Below are 24442 nucleotides of genomic sequence, written 5' to 3' on the forward strand. Positions count from 1 at the left end.
TATTTATAGCAGCTCTTTTTGTGATGGCAAAGAACTGGGGATTGAGGGGATGCCCATCAATTGGAGAATGGCTGAACAAGTTGTAGTATATGAATGTAATGGCATACGATTGTGCTATAAGAAATGATGAGCAGGCAGACTTCAGAAAAACCTGGAAAGACTTATATGGGATGACGCTGAGTGAAGTGAGCAGAACCAGGAGAACACTGTACACAGTAACAGCCACATTGTGCAATAACTAACTTTGAAAGACTTAGCTCTTCTCAACAATGCAAAGATTTAAAACATCTTCAAAAGTGTCATGATAGAAAATGCTATCCACATCTAAAGAAAGAACTATGGAGTTTGAATGAAAATCAAAGCATACTATTTGCTCTTTTTTTTCCTTCTGTTTTGTTTTGTTTCCTCTTTCTTGTAGTTCGTCCTATTGGTTCTAATTCTTCCTTACAACATGACTAATGTGAAAATATGCTTAATAGGAATATATATGTAGAGCCTATATCAGATTGCATGCCATCTTGGGGAGGGAGAGAGGTAAGAAGGGGGAGAAAAATTTAAAACTCAAAAGCTTATGGAAGTGATTGTTGAAAACTAAAAATAAGTTAATTAATAAAAATTTAAGTTAATTTAAAACATTAATTCTTTTATAAACTTTGCTAGGGTCAGTAATTATTTTTTGGTGGTGCATATAATTGCTAGGATCACCAGGAATCCTGAATTTCACCACCTGAAGCTCAAAGTCACTCAGGTCAGCATGAGAGATGTGTGCATAACCCGACCTAGAGTAGAAAGAAGCATAAATATTTTAGAGATCTACTAAATATTTTGCCAGATTACAAATAACTGGCATCTAATTTTGATCAACACTGTCTATGTTATTGTTTCATGTTTCTAATTCTTCAATCACTGAATATCTCAACCACAACTGGTCTAATTTATCACTTGTGGTATTTATCAAAATATTCTCTTTTGTGATAAAGATGAATAAGTACCATGCACACAGATTTAATAAACTAATATATCTGGCAGGCCTCCTTTCCTTATTTATTTTAATTCATTTTTAGTACTGTAATTATATGTAGCATAGACAAATTACCTCCCACACAATTATATTTCTGGTACAAAACAGGAATTCTTCAGATTCACAACACTGAGTAAAATTCAGTGCCCTTAGAACTCTTGAAGACTATATGTTGCAGAGCAGGAACTGATTTACATTTGTAGAGGTAGTTTCCTTCCCATGGAACTCAATATATCAATTAAATCACAGGTCCAGTTAAAAAAATGGAAATATAAATCTCATGTATATATTTTCAACTCTATATCAAAGGTTTTAGATGTTTGAAAAGTCCAATGTTGTATTTTCCCCTCCAAATATCATCCTCTTACCATGAAATTGGTTGATTTATTTAATTTTTTTCTGTGGTATAAGGCACTACAGAATAGATAGTCTTGAAAGGATCTGCTTCCTCAAAGGCTCCAATCATTTGAATCTCTGTAACACTATCTTTAGAAGGGGAATGATATTTTTGGGTGACCACAGCTAAAAACTGTCCACATGCTAATAAACAGAAGTGAGTTGGTCCAAAAGGGTATTAATGGCACCCAATGCCATTGTAGTAGACATAGAATCATATCTGGTTTTTGCTAGTACTTCAGCAGAGTGAATTTTCTAAGTTCCTTCCAAGTCTAAATCCTACGATCCTCTTTGTAAGTAAAAACCAAAGCACATCTGAAAAGAATTATGTCTTAATAAAGAGTTTAATACATAAGAAGACAACTGAGTGAGAAATTATGATAATCTTTGTCTGTTGGATACATCCATTACTGAAGTTTAGTTGTTCAGCTCATGAAGCCATAATCGTTCTTCAGCTGATATACATGCATACTCTATTCACAGGCAAAGTAAATAATCAGCCTCTTCAGTTCTGAGGTGAAAACTGTAAACTATAAAATGGTGACAAAAACATCAAAGTCATGCATTGGAAAATAACAATGAGAAGCCAAAAAAAAATCTGGAATTCTTTTTTTGCATTCCTAGTCAAATGAAGAAAGTAGACATACGGCTATTAAATAAATGCTTTCTTTTTTTAAAAAAAAGATTCATTTATGTAGCAAAATTTAAAGAGATAAAAACCTAGTTATAACTTGGTAGCTTTTCCACTAGTCCTTAACTATTAATTAGTTGTTATTCGGATCCTCCTCTTGTGAAGTGACATAATTAGAATATTCCTATGTAATTCACCCTGCACATTTTTTAAGCAGAAAAAAGCATTTTATTTATATAAAAAAGTTCCATAAGATCTATAAAAGATTAATGAGAATATTATGTTGTCTGCACCAAAAAAAATTTAATAGCAACCAAATTAAAAGTTACATAACTTCCTACTTAGTAGTACAATTAGTTCATGTTATAATAAAATTAAGTCAAGTATACGACAAAATCAAAACAAGTAGTTTCTCCATTATGGCATACCAGGAATTACAGACAAAAAATCATTTTAGGTTTTAAGAAATCTGCCTCCAGTCTACTGAATAATCTAAGTAAGAGATGGAGGGAGTTTATCCATTTCATTACTAGCAGCTGTATTTTGTCAACACTATACGCTGGGAGTAAATCAACTAATGAGTTGATTTACCTGATAATACATTTATTCCATTCAGCAGAAAAATACAAATTATAAATGTAACAAGGTTTTGACACATGTCTAGACCACCTAATATATGGTAAGGTACCAAAGCCCTCATTAGGTAAAGTGAGCTAATAAAAAATGAAATCTGAACACAGATTTATGAAACTGATAACTTAAGAAAAATGCACATTTAGTATCTCATTTAAAAAATCTAGTCTCAGCAAAAAAACCAAAATTGGTTGCTTTACAATTGCACCTTAGGCTAGAGATGCAGATGTCCAAATATCTTTAAAAACCATAATGTACATCTTGTACAAAGTATACAAAAAGATAAATACTCTCATCCCAATCCTAAGCTTATTTTTGGAAGATTGTGTTTTCTTACTCCAGGGACTTAAAATAGGTAAAATTCAAATGGCTTCAGGAGACACTGACACAGTAAATAGCATTCTACTTACTTCTAATATTGCAACAACCTAGAATTTATATTTGCTGTATGTGAAAAAAATCTTCAAATTTACACTGCATATTTCTGAGTCCATTCTCTTAAATGTCTGTTGTATTTTTCCTTGCCTGAGTTACAGATTGGTGCAATATCTGGTACTATCGGATCATCTGGATTGGGATCACAAAGTAGAGAACATATGGATAAATCCCCAGAGCCAGTCTAGGGTTTATATGAACTTTTGATGATAAGCTGTTTTAAAGCTTCAAAACCAATCAGCCAGTCAATAGACATTTATTGAACACCTACTATGTGCTGGGCACTGTGCTTATACTCTAACGAGAGAGACTATATGAAAACAGCTATGTGCAAACAAGATATATAGGATAAATTGGAGATAATTAACAGAGAGAATTCAAAGAGAAGTTGTCAAAGGTTATAAATGAGCAGGTTTTTTTGTTTGTTTAGATGAGGACCAAATAATCTTTTTAAAAAAGACTGTCTTTTGCCTTTCTTTGTATCCCCAGGGCTTAGCACAGTGCCTGGCATAAAGTTGGTGTTCAATAAATGTCTATTGACTGACTGATTGGTCGTGAAGCTTTAAACTACCTTATCATCAAAAGTTCATGCAAACCTTAGATTTATAAGCTTGGTAGTAGGAGGGACTTTAAAGATCATTTGTTCCTCATCTAAACAAACAAAAAACCTGCACATTTATAACCTTTGACAACTTCTCTTTGAGGATTAATTCTTCCCTATTACAGAGATGAATTCCACAGTTAGCTTTGAAACTGAATTAGTGAGTTCAGGATTGAGGGAAACACAATTCTAAAAGTCTGTTGCAAGCCAGATTGGAACCAATGATGGATTATGAGGTGTCCCTACAAGCAAAGGAATTCCTCATTACGTCATAACTGTATATACTCAAATGTCATTCTTACAAGTCAACCAATTTTTTCAAAATCATAGATCTTGGAAATGGAAGGACCATTAAAATATGATTTAGTACTGCCCTCAACTAGAAGGTACACTGAATAGAATGGGTGGGCCTGGAGTCAAGATGACCTGAGTTTAAATCTAGTCTCAGATAGTGCCTCGCTGTGTCATCTTGGGCAAATCACTTAACCTCTATCTACCTCAGTTTCCTCAACTACAAAATGGGGATCATAATAGCACCTACCTCCCAGGGTTGTGGGGAACAATGAGATGATATTTCCAAAATGCTTAGCATAGTACCTAGCATATAGTAGTCATTAAATAAATATTTGTTCCTTCTACTCTTCTCACTATCAGTTATTATTATTTCCTATTATCCATGCAAAGCAACTATGGCCTTAATAGTGACAATCATTTGCTCAAGGTCATGGTTCCCAAGTTTGGAAGGGAGAAGGGAAGATCCAGGTCACATAAACCCAAACAAGCCTTCTTGTTATGGGCAGAAGCATGATATGATAGAAAGAAAGGTGGAATTCTAGTTATAAGGCTTGGATTTTAATCCCAGATCTGCTGCTTTCTACCTGTGTGACTTTTGGTAACTGATTTCACCTCTATGGGCCTTGATTTCATCATAAATAAAATGAGGATTGTACTAGAGGATTTCTAAGGTCCCTGTAATCACACAGAATCTCATGATTCTGTGATCCTATGATATACAGGAAGGCCCTGCAGACTACAGAGAGCTCTCCCTCCAGGAGGAAAACCCATTAAGGCAATGCCACTTGGCTCAGTAGCTCAATCCCATTCTTGGCATCCTCATTGCCCTTAAATAAATCATGATGTGCATGAAAAATCTTAGCATCACCTGCCAGATTGATGCTTTCTAAAGTCAGAAAAATGAAGGAAGGGATTCAACAAAGCCCTTCTTTCTAGGGGAGACGAGAGGGCTTATTTACATCTCAAAAGGTTATGGTGGGAATAGATTGAAAACCGTTCCCACTTCTGTACTCACCTTATTAGCCCACAATATATGATCCACTCATACCATCTGTCAGTATCTGTGCTGTCAATGTCCTAATCAACAGCAGGTGGCCAGGTTCAGGGAGGGGGGAGGAAAGAGAGATGGGAAAAATGGTTTTATCTTAAGCAAAAGAAAGGAAAAATGTCTAAGGTCCTAAGTTAGCAGTGAACTGCTTGAATAAGAACAAAGTCATAAATATTCACACTTCAAGGACAATATTAAGCCTTTGCTAAATTTGGAAAGCCTGAGACCAGGGTTATGTCTCACTGGGGAAGCAAAAGAAAAGCATATTTTCTTCATAGGGTCTTAGGGAAACCCTGAAAGCATGGTTATTCTAATCAACATCTTTTTCAAAAATATTGTTTCTATAAACATAAATGTGCCTGACTTTAGCTTGTCCATGAAGACCATGGCTGAATTGGGTTCTAAAATATTTTTACTAAAAAGGCTCTCCTATTGAAACTCAAAACTAGAAATACTTTTTAAACATCATTTATAAAAATTCTCAGTGCTCCTATTTGTATTGAAAGGCAGTTTTCAAAACATTAATAATTTGCTTGTCTATATTAGGTATAATAAACCTAATGATCATAACTGCATTGTCCCATTTTATTAGGCTTTAAGAGATACTGTTAAATTTTAAGATCTTAGAACTTAAACCCTTGTCTCATAAAAAGATAATCATCATATAAACCTGTTCACTGAGGTTTTATTTTTATGACCAAAATTCTTCTCTGCATCACTCAGTTTCTTAACAAAAAAAAAACAATGGGGTAAGGAGTTGTCAGTTCTAAAGATCTGAGCTTCAGATGGTCATGGTAGGGGTCAACGGAAGGAGTAAATATAAATCAAGTTCTTTTAGATAACCCATCCCTCCTTCTCTCTTCCACACATTCACGCAAGCACAGCACACTTGAACCAACCAATGGACTAGTTTCTACACAATGCCATCCCCATTATTCCTGATGCATTTGTCCTTTGGGTCTGCCAAATGTCTTTTCTTCCTTTTGTCTCCTGTCCCTTTAGGCTTTACCTTATATGCTCAATGTGTCTTCTGTGCATTGTGAGTCTGAGAAATGAATGAAAGGATCACAAAAATGTAATATTAATTTTCTTAAAGTAAGGCTAGCCCCAAGTCAATGAAGAGTCAATAGAATCACAGAAATAGAAGAGAACTTTAGAGTTCACCTAATTTAGTTTTTGTTCATTTGTGTGGGTTTTTTTCTTCTTTTGGAGAATTAAAAAATTCAACTCATATGCTTTTTAAGTTAAGAATTTTTCCTCTCCTTTGCCATCTGCATCCATTGGTAATTCCTATGATTCTTTCCTTTTTCAATCATCTTTTTGTTTTCTGCATTTCTCTCACCCCACCCCCAACCCCTAATCTAGAACCTTATGATCTGATGCCTGGAGGTCACTTCTCCTCTCTGGACTTTAATTTCCACACCAAGAAATTAGTAGGTTAGACTGGACAATCTCCAAGGTCCCTTTGTATCTGATATTCTGTGACTATCTTCAGAGCTCCCAGTGTGGTCTGTTTCCTCTTTGTCTCTGTCTCCAGTCTAGAGTTCAGAACTAATCTCCCCCAAATGCCATTTTCATTTTGTCACAATTCTTCCCTGTTATTTAAAAGATAAACCTCTTAGCCTGACATTCAAGGCCCTTCCCAATTTGCCTAACCTATTTTTCCAATTCTAACTCTATCACCCACTACTTCCCTACTAAAACTCTCTGCTTCAGTCAGACTGGTCTACTTACTATTGCCTAAATATAACCTGTGTACTCCTACCTCCCTGCTTCCCCCATCTTGTCTTTCCTATTACTATCAAGGTTAGCACTATTCTTCCAGTCATGCAGGCTCAAAACTTAGGTGTCATCCTCAATTCCTCACACTCACTCACCCCTCATATCCAAGAGATGTCAAGTACTGTCAATTTTACCTTTATAACATGTCTTGCATACAACCAGTTCTCTCCCTGGATGCTGTCACCACTCTGGTGCAGGCTATCATCTCATGCTTAGACTTTTTACAATAGCCTGCTGGTTGGTCTCCCTACCTCATCTCTCTCCACTCCACTCCATCCTCCACTCAACTGTCAAAATGATATTTCTAAAGTGCAGTCTATCAGCTCTCTATTCAATAAATTCCACTGTTTCCATATTACCTCCAAGAGTAAATATAAAATCCACTGCTTGGCTTTTATAGTCTTTAAAAACCTGGCTCCTTTCTACCTTTCCAGTCTTCTATCTTACTCCCCTCTGAAATCCAATTACACAGTTCTCCTTGGCTTTGCTTGCACTATGCACGCCAGTACCTTACTCTCACCATTTTCACTGGCTGTCCTCCATACCTGGAATTCTCCCCCTCCTCATCTCTGCCTTTTCACTTCCCTGACTGTTTTTAAGTCTCAAGTCCTATCTTCTGCAAGAAGCCTTTTCCAGTCCTTTTTAATCTCAGTGCCTTCCCTCTGGGATCATCTCCAATTCATCCCCATTAGATTGTGAGCTCCTTGAGGGCAGGAATTGATTTTTGCCTTTCTTTGCATCCCCAGTGCTTAGCACAGTGCCTGGCACATAGCAGGTACTTGATAAATGCCAAGTGGCTGAATGGCTACCTAGATCACTCTTCTTGTCCAGAATGTCTTTTTCTCTGCCTATCCTACTATCCATTTAATTATAATAGTAGAATTTTTTTTTAAGTTTTAGAGCTTTCAAACAACAAATAACAACTTTATCTGGTAGGTAGTAATATCATCCCCATTTTCAGAAAAGGAAATGGAGGCCCTAAATTAAACTTAAACTCCATTATCACACAACTCACAAGTATAAGAGAAGGAACTCAAACCCAGGTCATCTGACTCCAAATCCTTTGCAGGGTACGTGGGTGTTAAGAGATCTGGGCATACACAAAAGAAGTTCCCATTACATTAGTTACCTTTCTTTGTGTTTTAAGTGTTCTCTCCCCAGCCAAATAGTAAATACTTGGGGAGCAAGGACACTGTGGGCCTCTTTGGATCCCTTCAGTATCTGGTACTATATTCACAGCAGCAGTATATACATTTGTTCATTGATGGAGCAATCAGTCAAAGTATTAACAAGTATTAACAAAGTATTATTAAGCATCTACTATTGCCAGGCAACCAGTTAAGCATTGGTTATGGGTATTACATCTTAGTATTTTCCCTACAGGCCCAATGAGTCAAGGGCCAGAAGTAGACTGTGAGATATAGCTTTCCCAGATCCTATTTAAAGAGCTACTATTAATTATCCCTGTAGGAGTATGTGTGTGTGTACATGTATGTTTGTGTTGTGTGTGTGTGTGTGTGTGTGTGTGTGTGTGTTTGCTTTTGAGGAGAAGAACAGGAGAGGCCTGGAAATAGACATGCCTCATATGGCTCCAATAAGTTATATTATTAAACTTTTGCAAAAGCTGAAACAGGAGGTCCTTATTTTGCTGTCTTTCCCAAAGCAGTGTAAATTAATGGTATTAATATATGGATGTTTCGTGTTTTCCTACTGCTTTGTTTTTTTATACAAGATTGAGATAAGGAGACAGATGGAGTATTGTTTGGAGTTTTTGTTGCTATCTTAAGGAAATCTGGGTATGTACAAAGGTGACGGTGGACAGAGCACTGGAACTAGAGGCAAAGAGACTTGAATTCAAATCGTGCCCTAGACACTTATCAGCTGTGTAACCCTAGCAAGTCCCTTAACCTTTCAAAACCTGTTTGCTTATCTGTAAAATGGGGATAATGATACCACCTAACTCAGAGGGTTGTTGTGAAGACTAAACAAGATTGCATATTTAAAGCACTATTTCACTTGCACTCCCTCTTGCTTTTGCAAGAGACCTTCTCTAGAGAAGAAAAAAATACAAGTACTCTCTGGGAATGAGGTGCCTAGGCTACCATAACCATGACCTTCTCAAGAATGTGCCAACAGCGGCTTTTCATGTCAGCCACTATACTGCCCTCTGTTGGTCCATTGGAGGAAAGCCAAGACTTAGAGAAGGCCATTCCTTTGGCCTGAAGCAGCTCTCAGGGTGCAGAGACAAGATGAATGGGGAAATTACACGAGTAAATAATAAGAATAGCTAGCATTTAAGGAGCACCTTAAAGTTCACAAAGTGCTTTAACTATGTAATCTGATTAGCCAGAGAGAAGGAACCACTTGTGTTGTCAATTCCAATTTTATCTCTGTGAGTTCATTAGCTTCGACTGTCTTCCTTTCTTTCCATTTTTTTTAAGCAGTGAAAGGGATAGAAAAGAATATGTGACTATATATTGAATACAAACATATGGAATTGAGAATCATGGGTTAAAATGCCTATATCAAGGTCATTATGTGGTATAAAAAGAGTAGGATTATTTATAGGACTGGGTCCTATGTCAGTTTGTGTTAGAAAGAATCCTGAATTCAAATCTAAACTGATAGCACATTTTTAACATGGAAAAGAAACTTTCCACTTAATAAATCACAGGGAGTGCTACTTGCACATTGCCATGCTGAATGTGGATAGCCTCTGGAGCCAGGGGCCAGTGAAGTGATATAGCCCCAAATAACTAGACTTCAGCAAACTTGAAATAGCAAGTGCCTGGGGCTTGCTGTCCAAGTCATTCCTGAAAAATGCAGAGAGCAGAGGTGAGGGGCGGGAAGAGGGAGAAAGAGAGAGAGACAGAGAGAAACAGAGAGAGAGAAATGTTTGTCACCTCACAAATTCAATCAGTTACCTAATCTTATCATTTCTGTATCTACAACTTCTCTCCTCACATCTGTCTCCTTGTCTCCACTCACAGGACCACCACCCTAGATCAGACCCTCATCACCTCTCATCTGTACCACTGCAATGGTCTCTTAAACTGTCTGCCTCAAGTCTCTCTCTCTCTCTCTCTCTCTCTCTCTCTCTCTCTCTCTCTCTCTCTCTCTCTCTCTCTCTCTCTCCAATATGGCTTTCATTAAGTATCTGAGTAATTTTTCTATAGTGTAGATTGAACTCCAAAGGCTTCCAATCGTCTCTAGAGTCAAATATAAGCACTAGTATTTAGCTTTTAAATCCTACCCAACTTGGCCCCAATTTACCTTCTCAATGGTATGATATATGACTCCCCTCTATGATTCAGCCAAACTGCTTTTTTTTTCTGTTTGTCACACTCAACATGTCTGAGCTCACTCTCCCAAAGAACTAAGCTATTATAAGAGAGATATTGCCCCAGGTATTGGGGAAAATATTTGTAACTTCTATTCTTGCTACATCTGTCTGGTAAATAGCCTTTCGTAAAAGCTAATTGATGTTAGTTGGTTAAATGGAACTGGGAAGTTAATTACTCATAGGTAACAGTGAGGGAAATGCACCAGAACTGGGCTTGATCCAATAGTATTAAAGACATCCCACGGCCTCTAGAATCCCCAAAGGTGATATGGCAGGCCTCATCCTAGGAGAGTGAGTCTGGAGACCAAAACACTGAAAAATAACCTTTTGATAGCTTTCTATATTTTTATTACAGATAAACTTGAAATAGTAAAGTAATTCAAAAAGCATGCTCAGATGTATCTTTTATATACAATGATGATGAACTGCTGATCTAAATTAATTAGGTAATATAAAACCAACTGCTATAATGATGTTTAGTAAAATTATTTGCCTAAAAAAATTACAATTTCCTATTCTATATTAAGTAATCCTTTGTGCAAAAGGGCTACAATTAAGCTCTTGTTGAAGCAGCTAATGTAGAATTTCATTATTCATTCCTAATGTGATTTTATATTTGTATGTAACAGTGGCCTAAAGATGAAATCTTTAAATATTTATACAGAACAAAGACCTTTATCAAGTGTGGCCACAAAGAAACAAAAACATGTCATTACAAAGTATTTATATAAAAACAATCCTGCACAACCCCCCCTCCCCCTCCCAATACCTGCTCAGCCTGGAAAAGTTAATGTCTTCCTAAGCACTTAACTTGCTACATTATCTATGCACTAACTTGGACAGACTACTTACAGGCAGATTTTATAGATTTTGCTATTTCTGAGTTATCTAATGAAAATTTTTGCTTCCCTTCTTTCTCTTCTACTCCAGTATATGATTTCTGCAGCCAAGATCCCAAGTTAGCAGAACCAGGAAAGAAGGTAGTCTCCTGTTTGTTTGAAAAAACAAATAAACTCTGAAGTTTCCTCCCCACTCCCAAATCAACACAGAAATACTCCCATAACCCACATGTACAAAAATATGTATAGCAGCTCTTTTTGTGGTGGCAAAGAATTGGAAATTGAGGGGATTCCCATCAGTTGGGGAATGGCTGAACAAGTTGTGGTATATGATTGTGATGGAATACTACTGTGCTATAAGAAATGATAAGCAGGCAGACTTCAGAAAAATCTGGAAAGACATATATGAACAGATGCTGAGTGAAGTGAGCAGAACCAGGAGACTATTGTACACAGTAACAGCTACATTGTGCGATGGCCAATTTTGATAAACTTATCTCTTCTTAGCAATGCAAGGATATAAGACAACTCCAAAAGACTCATGATGGAAAATGCTGTCCACATCCAGAAAAAGAACTATGGAGTCTGAATGCAGATTGAAGCATGTTATTTGTTCTCTCTTTCCCCCCCCCCTTTTTTTGTTTCTTTCTTCTTTCCCATGGTTCTAGTTCTTTTTTTGTTGTTGTTGTTGCTTTTTGGTGAGGCGATCGGGGTTAAATGACTTGCTCAGGGTCACACAGCTAGTAAGTGTTAAGTATCTGATGCTGGATTTGAACTCAAGTCCTCCTGACTCTAAGACCAGAGCTCTATTCACTGTGCCACCTAGCTGCCCCTTCTAGTTCTTTTTTACAATGAGTGCCATGAAAATAGTTTTATTATGAACATATATGTAGAACCTATATCAACTTACACACCATCTTGGGGTAGAGAGAGGGGAGAGATGGGGAGAAAATTCGGGACTTAAAATCTTAGGGAAGTGAATGTTGAAAACTAAAAATAAACAAATTAATTTTAAAAATTACTCCATACTAGATAACCTTATACTGGGTTTTAGATGTCATTGGATGTGATTAATAAGATGCCAAAGGAGATAAGATAGATGATTTCCCCTGTAACATGATTTTAAAATGCATCCCACTGGATAATTGTCTTGTGACTAGCAATAAATTTCATGTGTTAAATACTTGGAAAAAAAGAAATGCTTCCATAATCACAATGTCAAAGGAGGATGAGGATCCTTTTTTCCCCTCTTCTACAAGTCAAAGCTCCCCAGGAGCTTACCAAAGAATGGAGGTAGAATAAGGGAACAAAACAAAGAAAAGAGGATGAAAAAAGAGAGACAGCTTAAAGAGATTCTCCTCAAAACCTTAACGATGAAAAATTGTTAGTGAAGCCTTAAAATACTCATATAGTATTTTTTTGTTATTGTTATGTTGTTGTTGTTGTTGTTTAAACTAATTGGGGGGGATTAAATTAATTTAATTTTTTTTGTTATATTTTAAGTTCTAAACTGTCTCCCTCCCTCCTTCCCCACCGTGCATTAGAGAAGGCCACTGTTGGACACAGATTTATAAATATATATAAATCCACACTATGTGTACTTCTATTTGCCAGTTCTTTCTCTGGAGGAGGATAGCATCTTTCTTCATAGGTCCTTTATAGTTGATTTGAATATTTATAGTACTCAGAATAACTTGGCTATTCACAATTATTCTTCAAACAATCTTGTTGTTACTGTATATAATATTCTCCTGGTTCTGCTCACTTCACTTTTCATTACTTCATGCAAGTCTTTCCATGTTTTGCTAAAATCAACCAGCTCATCATTTCTTACAACACAGTAGTATTCTAACACAGTCACATACCACAACTTGTTTAGCCATTCCCCAATTGATGGACATCCCTTAAATCTCCAGTTTTTTGCCAGCACAAAGACAGCTGTTATAAATATTTTATAACATATAGGTTCTTTTCCTTTTTCCTTGGGAAACAAACCTAATAGTGGTATTGCTGGTTCAGAGGGTATACACAATTTTATAACTCTTTGGGTATAATTCCAGATTAGTCTCCAAAATGGTTGAATCAGTTCACACTTCACAGTTCAACAGTGTATTAATGTTCCAATTTTTCCGCATCCCCTCTAACATTTGTCATTTTCCCCTTCTATCATTTTAGCCAATCTGATAAGTATGAGGTAATATCTCAAAAGTGTTTTAATTTTCGTTTCTCAAGTTAACAATGATTTACAGCATTTTTTTATATGACTATATGTAGTTTTGATTTCTTCATTGAAAAACAACCTGTTCATATCCTTTGACCATTCATCAATTGAGAAATGACTCATATTCTTATAAATTTGACAATGTTCTCTATATATCTGAAATATGAGACCTTTATCTGAGAAACTTTCTATAAAAATCTCCCCCAATTTTCTGCTGTCCTTCTAATCTTGGGTACGTTGGTTTTATTTATATAAAACCTTTTAAACTTAATGTAATTAAAACTATTCATTTTTATATCTCACTGTGCTATCTTTTATTTATTCATAATTCTCCCATCCATAAGTCTGATAGGTAATATGGTCCATGTTCTTCTAGTTTTCTTATGATATCTCCCCTTATATTTAGGTCATGTATCCATTTTGACCTTATCTTGATAAATGGTGTAAGATATTGATCTATACCCAGTTTCTATCAGACTGCTTTCCAGTTTTCCCAACAATTTTTGCCAAAAAGTATATTCTTACCCCCAAAACTTAAATCTTTACATTTGTCAAACACAAGGTTACTGTAATAATTTACTACTGTGTATTATATGTCTACTCTGTTCCACTGATCTACCTTTCTTTTTCTTAACCAGTACCAATAATTATAGCTTTATAAAATAATTTAAGATCTGGTACTGCTAAACTTCCTTCTTTCACATTTTTTCATTAGTTCCTTTGATATTTTTGTTTTCTATCCTTTCAAATTAATTTTACTATTATTTTTTCTAGCTCAATAAAATAATTTCTAGTAGTTTAATTGGAATGGCATTAACTAAATAAATTGGGAAGAACTGTCATTTTTATTATATTGGTTGTGCCTTCCCATGAACAATTAATATTTCTCCAATTATTTAAATCTGACTTGATTCGTATAAAAAGTATTTTAATAACAATTAAATTTTACTATCCTTTATTGTTTTATGGGTGAGTTCATCCCATTCACATTTAAAATTATAATTATTAATTGTGCATTTTTTTGCTACTGTTTATCCTTCTCTTCCCCTCTTCTTAACCTACCCATCCTCAAAGTTCTAACTGACTTCTAACCATTGCCTCCTTAATCTGCACCCGTTCTAAGAATCCCTCCCTTATCCTCTCCTTTTACCCTCCTATTTCTTGATCTGCACACCCTTCTAAAAGTCTCTCCCTTACCCTATCCCCTCAACCTCTTAATTCTCTATAAGTTAAGACTTTTATACCTTTCCCACTGACTTTCTGAGTTGTCTTTAGTGTTTGTGGGTTGAGAGGTCTGGAAACCACCACAGCTGCCCGTGATTCAGTCCCTGACGCCTGCCCCAGGTTTGCTGGTCCCCATCTTTGCCTCACGGCCCATGCTAAACTGTGCTCCTCTCCAAGCCTGGTGCAATAGACTTTTCCTATTGACCATACAGGTTGTCTTGGGCTGTAAATTTGTTTCAGTCTGTCTTTTTGTGGGCTCTGCCACTCCAGAATTTGTTTAGAGTAATTTTTTCACAGGTATCTGGAGGGGTTTGGGGGAAAGCTCAAGCAAGCCACTGCTTTTACTCCACCATCCAATGATAACATTCTTAAGAGCTGCAGGTAACATTTTCCCATATAAGAAGTAAAGATTTTGACTTATAGTGTCCTTTATAATTGGTCTTTAATACCTTCTTATGTTTCTCCTGAGTCTAGTATGACAAATTTCATTCAGTTCTGGTCTTTTCTTTTTCTTTTTCTTTAGGTAAGATTTTTTTTTAAATTAATTAATTTATTTTGAATTATCAACCATCACTTCCATAAGCTTTTGAGTTTAAAATTTTTCTCTCCCTCCATCCCCACCTCCTTCCTCAAGACAGTGCATAATCTGATATAGGCTATACATATACATTCCTATTAAACATATTTTCTTTTTTTTTTTTGGTTAGGCAGTTGGGGTTAGGTGACTTGCCCAGGGTCACACAGCTAATAAGTGTCAAGTATCTGAGGCCAGATTTGAACTCAGGTCCTCCTGACTCCAAGGCTGGGGCTCTATCCACTGCAACACCTAGTTGTCCCTTTATTAAATGTATTTTCACATTAGTGATGTTGTAAGTAAGAATTAGAACCAACAGGAGGAACCAAGTTCTGATCTTTTCTTCACAAATACCTGAAAGTCTTCTAGTTCATTAAATTTCCATTTTTTTTTTCATTCAGGATAACACACAACTTTGTTGAGTAAGTTATTTTTGTTTGCAAGTCCAGCTCCTTTGCTCTTCAGAATATATCGTTCCAGAAGATGCCCATCAATTGGGGAATGGCTGAGCAAGTTGTGGTATATGAATGTAATGGAATACTATTGTGCTATAAGAAATGATGAACAGGCTGACTTCAGAAAAACCTGGAAAGACCTATATGGTCTGATGCTGAGTGAAGTGAGCAGAACCAAGAGAACGTTGTGCACAATAACAGCCATGTTATGCGATGACTAATATTGTTAAACTGAACCCTTCTCAGCATTACAAGGATCTAAGACATCTAAGAGGCATCAGGATGGAAAATGCTGTCCACGTCCAAAGAAAGAACTATGGAAGCCAAATCACTATCACTTATTTTTACCTTCTATTGAGTTTTGTTTCATCTTTCTGGTGGTTCCTCCTATTGGTTTTAATTTTTACTTACAACTTCACTAATGTGAAAATATGTTTAATAGGAATGTAACTGTAAAACCTATATTAGATTGTGTGCCGTCTTGGGGAGGGTGGTGGGGAGGAAGGGGGAGAAAAATTTTCAACTCAAAAGCATATGGAAGTGATTGTTGATAAATCAATAAATTAATAAAATTGGGGAAAAAAAGAAAAAGAAAAAAAGAATATATTGTTCCATGCCCTTCACACTTTTCATGTAGAAGCTGCTAAATCTTGTGTTATCGTGACTATAGCTCCACAGTATTTAAATTGTTTTTTTCCAATTGTTTTCCTAATGAGATGTTTCACATTATTTTCTATTTTTTGTTCTTTTGATTTTGTTTTGTTATTTCTTGGTGTCTTGTGAAGTTATTCACTTTCCCTTCCTCAATTCTAGCTTTTGTAAGTTTTTAGACTTCTTTTCCCAATTGTTTGGTTTTCTTTTCATGATTTTCTAGCATTACTCTTATTTTTTCTCTAATTTTTCTTCAACCTCTCTTATTTGATTTTTAAAGTCCTTTTAAGCTCTTTCAAAACTCTTTTTGGCCTTAAGACCATTTTGCTTTTTTTTTCCCTCTTAGATAGAAGTAGCTGCTTTAACTTCACTATCTTCTTCTAAGTTTGAACCCAGACTTCCTCTAACACCATAGTAACTATCTATGATTCGGTTCTTTCTCTTTTGCTAACTCATTCTTTTTATTTTATTTTATTTTTAGCAGCTTGTTTCTTGTCTGTTAACTTTGTGTTAAAGTTGGATTCTAGTCTCAAGGTATGGGGGATAATATCTCAGGCTTCAGGTTTTGTGCTGTTGTTTTCTGAGATCTCTCAGGGCCTGACTTCAGGCATTCCTCTTTGCCCCTGAGCCATGGTGAGGCTCCCAATAATGCTATCACCATAAATGCTCTTGCTCTCTGTGACTGCATCTGGCAGCTACCAGCTTCAACTCACACTTCTGCCCTGGAACTAAAACCATGGATTCTGCTCTCTTGCAAGTGCCCACAGCCATCAGGGTGCCTGACCTCTGCAACCACACTTACCCTGTGTGTACTCACATCCACAACCACAGCCCGGGACATGTCAGGTCAGTGTACCTGGGTCCAGCACCGGCAGAGGATCCTGAAATCTTCACCTGATCAGCTGTCTGATCCCCACCTTATCTGGGATGTGAAAGTGTCTGAAGCTAAGGCTGCCAACACCACCTGTCCTCAGAGCTTGTTGTTTGTTGATTTGGCGGTATCTGCCTGGAGGTATTTGCACTTCAATCAGGTCAAACCACCACACTGACATCCCCCCAAATTGTCATAGGCAAACAATTGCTTTACCCCACTTTTAATTATTTCTTGCCACTCAAAGTTCATTTTGAGGAGTCATTTTATATTGTTTGTGGGGGAATTTCCTGCCTTATTCCACCTTCTTCCTCACTTTTTTTAAAAAAAGAAATAACTTTGAGTGCTTGTATTTAATACACGAAAATTTGTGAGAAAAAGAAGATATCAGTTCAGACTTCCCTAGGTAGCCCTTTTTTATTACTGCCTTTTGCTTTTGAATCATATTCATTCCTTCATATGCCCCCAATCCCTGATCCAGTGAGCTTCCCTTATAATTAAAAAAAATTTAAATACCAAAAACAATTCAGCAAAATCACACTCCTTCCACACCTATGGTCTCCCACTTCTCTAAAGAAGAGAAGGAGGTCATAGGATTATGGAACTAAATCTGGAAAGGATCTCAAAAGCTATCTACTTTAGGCGGAGCCAAATGGCAGAGTGAAAGCAGTGACTTGCTTGAGCTCTCCTCCAAACCCCTCCAAATACTCATAAAAAATGGCTCTAAACAAATTCTGAAGCAGCAGAACCCACAAAAAGACAGAGTGAAACAAATTTCCAGCCCAAGACAACCTGGATGATTCAGATGTATCGCGCCAGGCTGGGAGCGCAGCACAGCGCGGTGTGGGCGCGCAAGCCACAGCGAACCTCAGAGGACTGAATCGTGGGCAGCTGTGGAGGTTTTTCAGACTCCTCAATCCACCAATGCCAAAGACAACTTAGAAGGTCAGTGGGAAAAGTCTGTTTCTGTCGGTGCTGTGACAGGAAGGTGGGGTTTCAGCTCTATTTCCCAAGAGTGTGGCCCTGGGGGGGGGGGGCAGCTGCTTCCCGAGCTTCCGGCCCACAGACTGAGGGGGAATCCAGTGGCTGATCAGAGAGGGACTGCAGGGATCTCTTTGCCAGTGCTGAGGCAGGAATCTCTTGCTTTGCCCCTGTTTGGATCTGGGTCACAGTTCTGCGCGGCAGTGCTGGGGTGAAGAGGAACGCTGGCGTGGTAGATCTTGGAGTGGCTGTGGAGAGGAACCCTTCCTCACAGTTACAGGACAGAAAGGAATACTTGTGGTCACAGGCCAGGAAAGGAGAAAACACCTCGCCCCTTGTCATACCACCTTGGAAGAACTGAAAATTTACAGGTCCCTACGAGTATCTCTGAAAACAGCTACACAAACCCCTGAAGCTTGGGACAATACATTCTCCACATTGGAAGCAGAGTCTTACCTTAACAAAGAGTTTAAAACTCAAGTAATTGGCTGGGATCATGAGCAAGCAGTGCAAGGAAGAGTCAGACCATAGAACCTTACTTTGGTGACAAAGAAGATCAAAATATACAACCAGAAGAAGACAACAAAGTCAAAGCTCCTACATCCAAAGCCTCCAAGAAAAATATGAATCAGTCCCAGGCCTTGGAAGAGCTCAAAAGGGATTTTGAGAAGCAAGTAAGGGAAGTAGAAGAAAAACTGAGAGTGATGCAAGAAAATCATGAAAAACAAGTCAACAGCCTGCTAAAGAAGACCCAAAAAAATACTGAAGAAAATAACACCTTAAAAAATAGCCTAACCCAAATGGCAAAAGAGGTCCAAAAAGCCAATGAGGAGAAGAATGCCCTAAAAAGAAAAATTGCCCAAATGGAAAAGGAAGTCCAAAAGCTTACTGAAGAAAGTACTTCCTTAAAAATTAGAATAGAGCAACTGGAAGACAGTGACTTTATGAGAAATCAAGACAATGTAAAACAAATCCAAAAGAATGAAAAATTAGAAAACAATGTGAAATATCTCATTGGAAAAACAACTGACCTGGAAAATAGATCCAGGAGAGAGAATTTAAAAATTATTGGACTATCTGAAAGCCATGATCAAAAAAAAGAGCCTAGACACCATCTTTCAAGAAATTATCAAGGAAAACTGCCCTGATATATTAGAACCAGAGGGCAAAATAGAAACTGAAAGAATCCACAGATATCCTCCTGAAAGAGATCCCCAAAGGAAAACTCCTAGGAATATTGTAGCCAAATTCCAGAGTTCCCAGGTCAAGGAGAAAATATTACAAGCTGCCAGAAGGAAATAGTACTGTGGAAACACAATCAGGATAACACAAGATTTAGCAGCTTCTACATTAAAGGACCGCAGGGCATGGAATATAATATTCTGGAGGGCAAAGGAGATAGGATTACAACCAAGAATCACCTACCCAGCAAAACTGAGTATAATCCTTCAGGGGAAAAAATGGTCATTCAGTGAAATAGAGGACTTTTAAGCATTCTTGATGAAAAGACCAGAGCTGAATAGAAAATTTGACTTTCAAATACAGGACTCAAGTGGAACATGAAGAGGTAAACAGGAAAGAGAAATCATAAGAGACTTATTAAGATTGAACTGTTTACATTCCTGCATGGAAAGATGATATTTATAACTCATGAGACCTTTGTCAGTATTAGGGTAGTTGGAGGAAGAAAATTATATGCATGTATATGTAGATGGATAGATAGGGGGCACAGGGAGAGTTGAAGATTAAGGGGTCATATCTGGAGAATAAAATTAAGGGATGAGAGAGGATTATACTTGGAGAAGAAGAAAGGGAGAGGTAGAATGGGGTAAACTATCTCACAAAAAAAAACAGGAAAGAAAAGTCTCTTACAGTGGAGGGGAAATGGGGGAAGGCGAGAGAAAATGAGTGAATCTTATTCTCATAGGATTTGGCTTAAGGAGGGAATAACAAACACATTCAATTGGGTATGGAAATCTCTCTTACTCTACAGGAAAATAGTGGGAGAAGGGGACAAGAGAGGAGGGGGATGATAGAGAGGAGGGCAGACTGAGAAAGAGAGTAATCAGAAGTAAATACTTCTGAGGAGGGACAGGGTCAAAAGAAAGAACAGAATAAATGGGAGGGCAGGATAGGATTAAGGGAAATAGAGTTAGTTTTTCACAACATGTCTACTATGGACATGTTTTGCATAACTGCACATGTACAACCTATATTGAGTTGCTTGCCTTTTCAATGAGGGTGGGTGGGGAGGGAGGAAGAGAGAAAATTTGAAACCTAAAGTTTTAAAAACATATATTTAAAAAAATGTTTTCACATGCTACTGGGAAATAAGAAATACAGGAAATGGGGTACAGAAGTCTATCCTGCCCTACAGGAAAATAGAAGAGGAAGAGGATAAGAGAAGGGGAGAGAGATAGAAGAGAGGACAGACTAGGGGAAGGGATATTCAGAATGCATGCCATCTTGGGGTGGGAGGGAGGAGGGGGGAGATGGGGTATAAATTTGGAATTCAAAAACTTGTGGGAGTGAATGTTGAAAGCTAAAAATAAATAAATTTATATTTTAAAAAAAGCTATCTACTTTAATCCCCTTGTATTAAAGATAGGGAAACTGAGGTCCAGCAATTTGCCCTAAATCACCCCTGCAAGCATCAGGGATAAGATTTGAATCAGAGTCCTCTGATGCCACAGCCCAGAGAGAGGAATTGAACTTTTGCTTCCAGAGAAGGATGCTTTCCACTTCTTAAAGCTAATCTTTGTTATTATAATTAAACACTATTCAATTTAGTCATATTGTTCTTTCTAAGCTTTTTTTTTAAGAGATATGAGTCATTTTCCTAAAAGCCCTTCTAAATTCTAAGGATTTAAACAAAGCTACTATGAGTTAAGGGCTGAATTAATGTTTCCTGTAGCTTTGTAGCTTTAAGTCAAATTTGTAAAGCAAAATTTTTGTTTTTTATGTGTTGGCTATAGCCTTTATACCTCAGAGCGCCTTGTATAATCAATGTGGGCAGTAAGTATAATGATGATGTTAACAACAACTGGAAGTTATATAATGCTTTAAGGTTTGCAATTTCTCATTTTTTTAATCCTCTCAACAACCCTGGAAGGTAGGTGCTATTATTATCCCCATTTTACAAAGGAGGAAACTGAGACAGAATTGATTGACTTTCCCAGGGTAACACAGCTGTTAAATATCTGAGGCCAGGTTGGAACTTGGGTCTTTCTGACTCCAGGTCCAGTGCTAGGTACCACCTAGCCATCTAATTAAGTTCCTATTATAGGAGTTGGGATATATTTTTACTATTTTAATTGAGTATACTGATTTATGGCTGTATCCTTATTTTGAAGGATTTATTGACTTACTTGATTTATTCCTGATGTTTAATCTCCCAATTATAACTGGCATTAGCATAATGGTTCCTACTAGAAAGTATAGTCTGCTCTATGATGAACTGTTTTATAACAATCTCCAAGAATGTATTATAGGGCACCCCCCCAAAGTAAGGACTATCTGCAGCATATTCTATCTTTTTAATATGCTTAGATTAAAAACTAGCATCATGAGAGAAAAAAACAATGCAAAGAAATAACACAATTAATCTGTGATTTGGTCGTTATGGGGAAACTCCTGGTATGAAGGCTTGTTTCACCTGTGCAATTCACAACTCTTCTATGACCTAGAAAATGTCTTAGAGGGCTGTTGAAGTTCATTGAGGTAAAATGACTTGGCCGTCCAGGGTCACAAAACTAGTGTCAAAGGCAGGATTTAAGCCTCAATCTTCCTAACTTCAAGCCTAGATAGCCACCAAGCACTTCAAACCACTAAGCCATCCCGCTTCTAAAAGAAAAAAGAAAAAAGCACTCTGGAAATGGGCTAGTGACATTATTTGTCTCCTTACATAGCATGTTAACAAAATAAAGATACATGCTCATCATTCCCAAAGTGAGTAACAAAATCCTCCAGTCCATTGGTAAGGTTAATTGTCATTGTTATGGCTGGAGCAATATTCCCGATGGTGATGGAAGAAGGTAGTGATGTGATTTCACAACTGGATACTTTGACAAAGCCATAATCCTACATTGGGATAAGAAGAAATATTTACATTTTGTTCAGTGCCAATATGATGAAATTAAGTAAATGCTTTTACAAGTGATAGATTAAACTGGAAATACTCCATTAGAGGGAATTAAGAACAATAAAGTGGTAAAGGAATTATTTAGCATGTGGATTACCTTTTTGCTTGCCAGCTTATAACATTAATGTTGCTATTAAGCAGGTCCCTCTGTGTTCCTACTTACTATAAGGGCTATCAACTCTGTTCTAACAAGTACTAAGGAGACTGCCCAAAAGGCAACATTTATAATACACAAAATCCATCTAATTTGCATTACTGGTTTAACAACAGATTTGCATAAACAATTCTAATGTAAACCTGTACATTTTGGGGGAGTTAAAAATGGAAGTAGCTTTCTCTTATAAAATGACAGAGAACATATATTGCAGGGATAAAATATAACGTAGCACAATAACTGATATCGTTTCAGTCTTTCAAATTACATTGCCCTTCTCTGCATAGAAGGCAATCACTGAAATGAAAATCAGGTTTCCCTTGTTTGCTTATACACATATATGAATACACACTAACACAAAATGACTATGGAAACAGGATTTTTTTTAAACAGTCTTTCCTTGCCACCTAAAATAATTCACTGCTTTCTCACTCTCTGCACATGGGAGCCAGACCCTCTCTCAGAAACAGATATACACTTAAGCTACTTATCATTTCCATAATGCAAATGGATATTCATTTTAAGGGCCCTGGAATTTCTGGCTTCCTTCAAGACTCAGCTCAGGAGACACTTTCTGCAGGAGGCTTTTGCCTCTCCCCACCCCTTCAGCAGCCAGTGTCTGCCCTGTGTCTATTTTGTGTGTATCTTGTATACATCCATATGTGTACATACCATCTCTCCCAATTAGAATGCAAGCTCTTCAAAGTGAGGGGCTGTTTTCACTTTTTCTTAAAAAAATAATAACTACAACAATAACATTTATACAGCACTTACTATATGGGCCAGGTACTGCGCTAAGCACTTTACAAATATGTATCTCCATTCACCCTTGCAACAACCATAGAAGGCAGGTGCCATTATTATCTCCATTTTACAGTTGAGGAAACTATCTCTAACACTTTGCATAGAACTTGGTATGCAGTAAGCACTTAATAAATGCTTAATGATTGATTAGTAAGACAAATTCTTATTTACGTACCTGAACCTGCCACTCAAGGGATTCTTTGAGAACTATCAGTTAATCAATAGGCATTTTTAATTGCCTGATCTGTGCCAGAGATTCTGCGCTAATTGCCAGGGATACAAAGACTTAAGTCACTGTCATTACTTTTCCCAATTCAGGTTAGATTATGTTTAATTTGAGTCAATTCAATATTGATCTACTAAGTGCCTATGATGCTGAAAACACTGGAAATATAATAACAGTAACAATAATAATAACAATAACAAGAAATAGCTTTTGCACAGGACTTTAAGGTTTGCAAAGAGATATGCAAATATTATCTGTTTTTTGAATCATTACAACAACCCTGGGAGGTAGAGAAAGGGAAGGTAATGAGCATTTTTATAGTACCTGTGAGGTGCCACATACCATGCCAAGTGATTTTTATAAATATTATCTCATTTGATCCTCACAGCAATCCTGAGAGGGGGGTGCTGTTATCATCTCCATTTTGCAGCTGAGGAAACTGAGACAGACAAAGGTTAAGTGACTTGCCCCACGTTATACAGCTAGTAAGCGTTTGAGGCTGGATTTGAAGATCTTCCTGCCCCTTCTCGCCCCCAGTGGAGGTTCTAGCAAGAAGTGAAATGGCCAAAAGAAAGGGTATAAATTGAAGTGACCCAGATAACATACCAGTTGGATAACCAGTATCTCTCGCTCTCTCTGTATCTACTCTGAAGTTGGTTATGACTCCATTCCTGTAGGAACAGCTTTACTATACAGCTTTTTTTTTTAAGCAATTGGGGTTAAGTGACTTGTCCAGGGTCACACAGCTAGTAAGTGTCAAGCGTCTTGTCTGAGGTTGGATTTGAACTCAGGTCCTCCTGACTTCAGGGCTGGTGTTCTATACACTGCACCACCTAGCTGCCCCAATATACAGCTTTTTTACTAAAACTTATTTTACTTAAAAATTAAACTTTTAATTTGACAAAGAGACTTTGTGGAGGATGGATGTTAGCAGCAACTTTGTAGGCTATTCTTTGGTTATTATTAACGTCTAACTTTTCTAAGCAAAACCCAAACCAAATTCATACATCCCGGTTCCCACAGGATTTGCTGAACATGCAGAGGTATAATTAAAAATTCCTCCAGTTTCATTAAAGGGATCCCCAGGATCCCGCTTGAAATAACCATAGCCATAAGC

At 37.1% G+C, this 24442-nt stretch overlaps 1 protein-coding gene across 1 annotated transcript in view; it reads right to left on the reverse strand.

Annotated features, from left to right (window-relative positions):
- Nucleotides 1–622: 622 nt before the first annotated feature.
- The window catches only part of CWH43 (cell wall biogenesis 43 C-terminal homolog), a 49612-nt gene continuing 25792 nt past the window's right edge, over nt 623–24442 (reverse strand). The window contains 7 exon segments of the mRNA XM_078148858.1: nt 623–779; nt 5027–5088; nt 9526–9544; nt 9546–9596; nt 9598–9654; nt 21935–22019; nt 22022–22081. Coding sequence (XP_078004984.1) covers nt 623–779; nt 5027–5088; nt 9526–9544; nt 9546–9596; nt 9598–9654; nt 21935–22019; nt 22022–22081 — 491 coding nt within the window.

The sequence above is a fragment of the Phascolarctos cinereus genome, unplaced genomic scaffold, assembly GCF_003287225.1.
Source record: "Phascolarctos cinereus isolate Bilbo 61053 unplaced genomic scaffold, phaCin_HiC Scaffold_9;HRSCAF=440, whole genome shotgun sequence".
In the NCBI taxonomy this organism is placed as follows: domain Eukaryota; kingdom Metazoa; phylum Chordata; class Mammalia; order Diprotodontia; family Phascolarctidae; genus Phascolarctos; species Phascolarctos cinereus.